This window comes from Bison bison, unplaced genomic scaffold (genome assembly GCF_000754665.1).
Source record: "Bison bison bison isolate TAMUID 2011002044 unplaced genomic scaffold, Bison_UMD1.0 scf7180017864080, whole genome shotgun sequence".
Classification (NCBI taxonomy): domain Eukaryota; kingdom Metazoa; phylum Chordata; class Mammalia; order Artiodactyla; family Bovidae; genus Bison; species Bison bison.
Genome location: NW_011494652.1, coordinates 3,233,459 through 3,234,783, shown reverse-complemented (window position 1 = coordinate 3,234,783; position 1,325 = coordinate 3,233,459). Strand labels below are relative to the sequence as shown.

The following is a 1,325-nucleotide window of genomic DNA, read 5'->3' as shown; positions in this document are numbered from 1 at the left end:
GAAGGTACGGTGCCCTCTGCTCTGCTCCGCCAGGCAGCAGCCCTCCAGGCGACCCACAGTGCCGCCCCCGTCGGTCCACCGGCCGCTCACTGGCCCTCCTTCTCTGCACCCCTCTTAGATGGAGGCCTCTCAGACCGGCCGTCAGGGCAGCCCCTCTCAGCCCCTGCCTGTTTCTCCAGAGGGGACCCCTTCCTGCCTGGACCCCTCCCCTCTTTGCCCCTCACTGCTTCCCAGCCCCTGGCTTCTTGCTGTGTGGAGGTGTTGTCTGTGTAACTCTGTGAGCATGTTGTGTGTGTGTTTCTGTCTTTGTGTGTACACGCATGGGGGTGTCTGTGTGTGTGTCTATGTGACTGTGTGTGCTGTGTGTTTCTGTCTCTGCGTGTACACACAAGGGGATGTGGTGTGTGTGTGTGTAACTGTGTATGTCTGTGTGTGTTTTTCTGTCTCTGTGTGTACATGCATGGGTGTGTCTCTGTGTGTGTTTCTATCTCTGTGTGTACACGCATGGGGGTGTCTGTGTGTGTAACTGTGTGTGCTGTGTGTGTGTTTCTGTCTCTGTGTGTACATGCATGGGTGTGTCTCTGTGTGTGTGTGTGAGTCTGGGTGGCAGGGGCAGCCCGGCTGGGAGGTGGGACCAGTCCCAGTATCTCAGGACCCCCGTGTCTGTCCAGTGTCACTGCTGTTTACGGAGCACAGGATGGGTGGGGTGGGCGAGGGTGCCCCCCCGGGAGTCAGGGAGGGGACGGCCTCTGACCTGGGAACATGGAGGGTCCCGAGGTGTCCATGGAGGGCTGGCCCTCAGGTGGCAGCTAGGAGAGTGGCCTTGCGAGGCTCCCTGAGTGATGAGGTGGTTTTCTGTGCCTGGGCGAGCACTTCCCACCCACACTGTATCCAGGGCACATGCACAGCCCGTGAAGTCTGGCTGGGAGCGGGCGGGCCAGCCCCCGCTGGGCCCTCTCTGCCCAGGCAGTGATGCTGCCCGCCAGGCTGGTGAGAGCTATTCACTGTGGCTCCAAGCAGGCCTGCCCCAGTGGCCGGTGTCCGTGTGGGGCGTCCCTGGACACTGGCTCTCGGGCCCAGAGGTCCTGAGTGCAGTCTGCCCAGCCTGGGGCTTGGAGCCCACTGGGAGGAGATGGAGAGATGGGCTCTGAGGCTGCGCAGCCGTAGTGGGAGGGCTGGGCTTGCTGGGTCTGGGGCCTGGGCTTTGTGGCCCGAGGCCCGGTGACTCCTCAGTGCTGCTGTGTCTGCTTCCGCAGGACGCCGGGCAGGACCGGGAGCGGCTGACCTACTTCTTCAACCTGCCTGAGGCACTGACCACCCTCCTG

General features: G+C 62.6%; 1 protein-coding gene across 1 annotated transcript in view; it reads left to right on the top strand.

The window, feature by feature from the left end:
* The window catches only part of TPCN2 (two pore segment channel 2), a 32,053-nt gene that overhangs the window by 12,132 nt on the left and 18,596 nt on the right, over window positions 1-1,325 (top strand). Inside the window, exons 7-8 of the mRNA XM_010837651.1 lie at window positions 283-332; window positions 1,234-1,325. The exon at window positions 1,234-1,325 is cut by the window's right edge and continues 25 nt beyond it. Of these exons, the coding sequence (XP_010835953.1) occupies window positions 283-332; window positions 1,234-1,325 (142 nt within the window). The remainder of the gene's footprint in view (window positions 1-282; window positions 333-1,233) is intronic.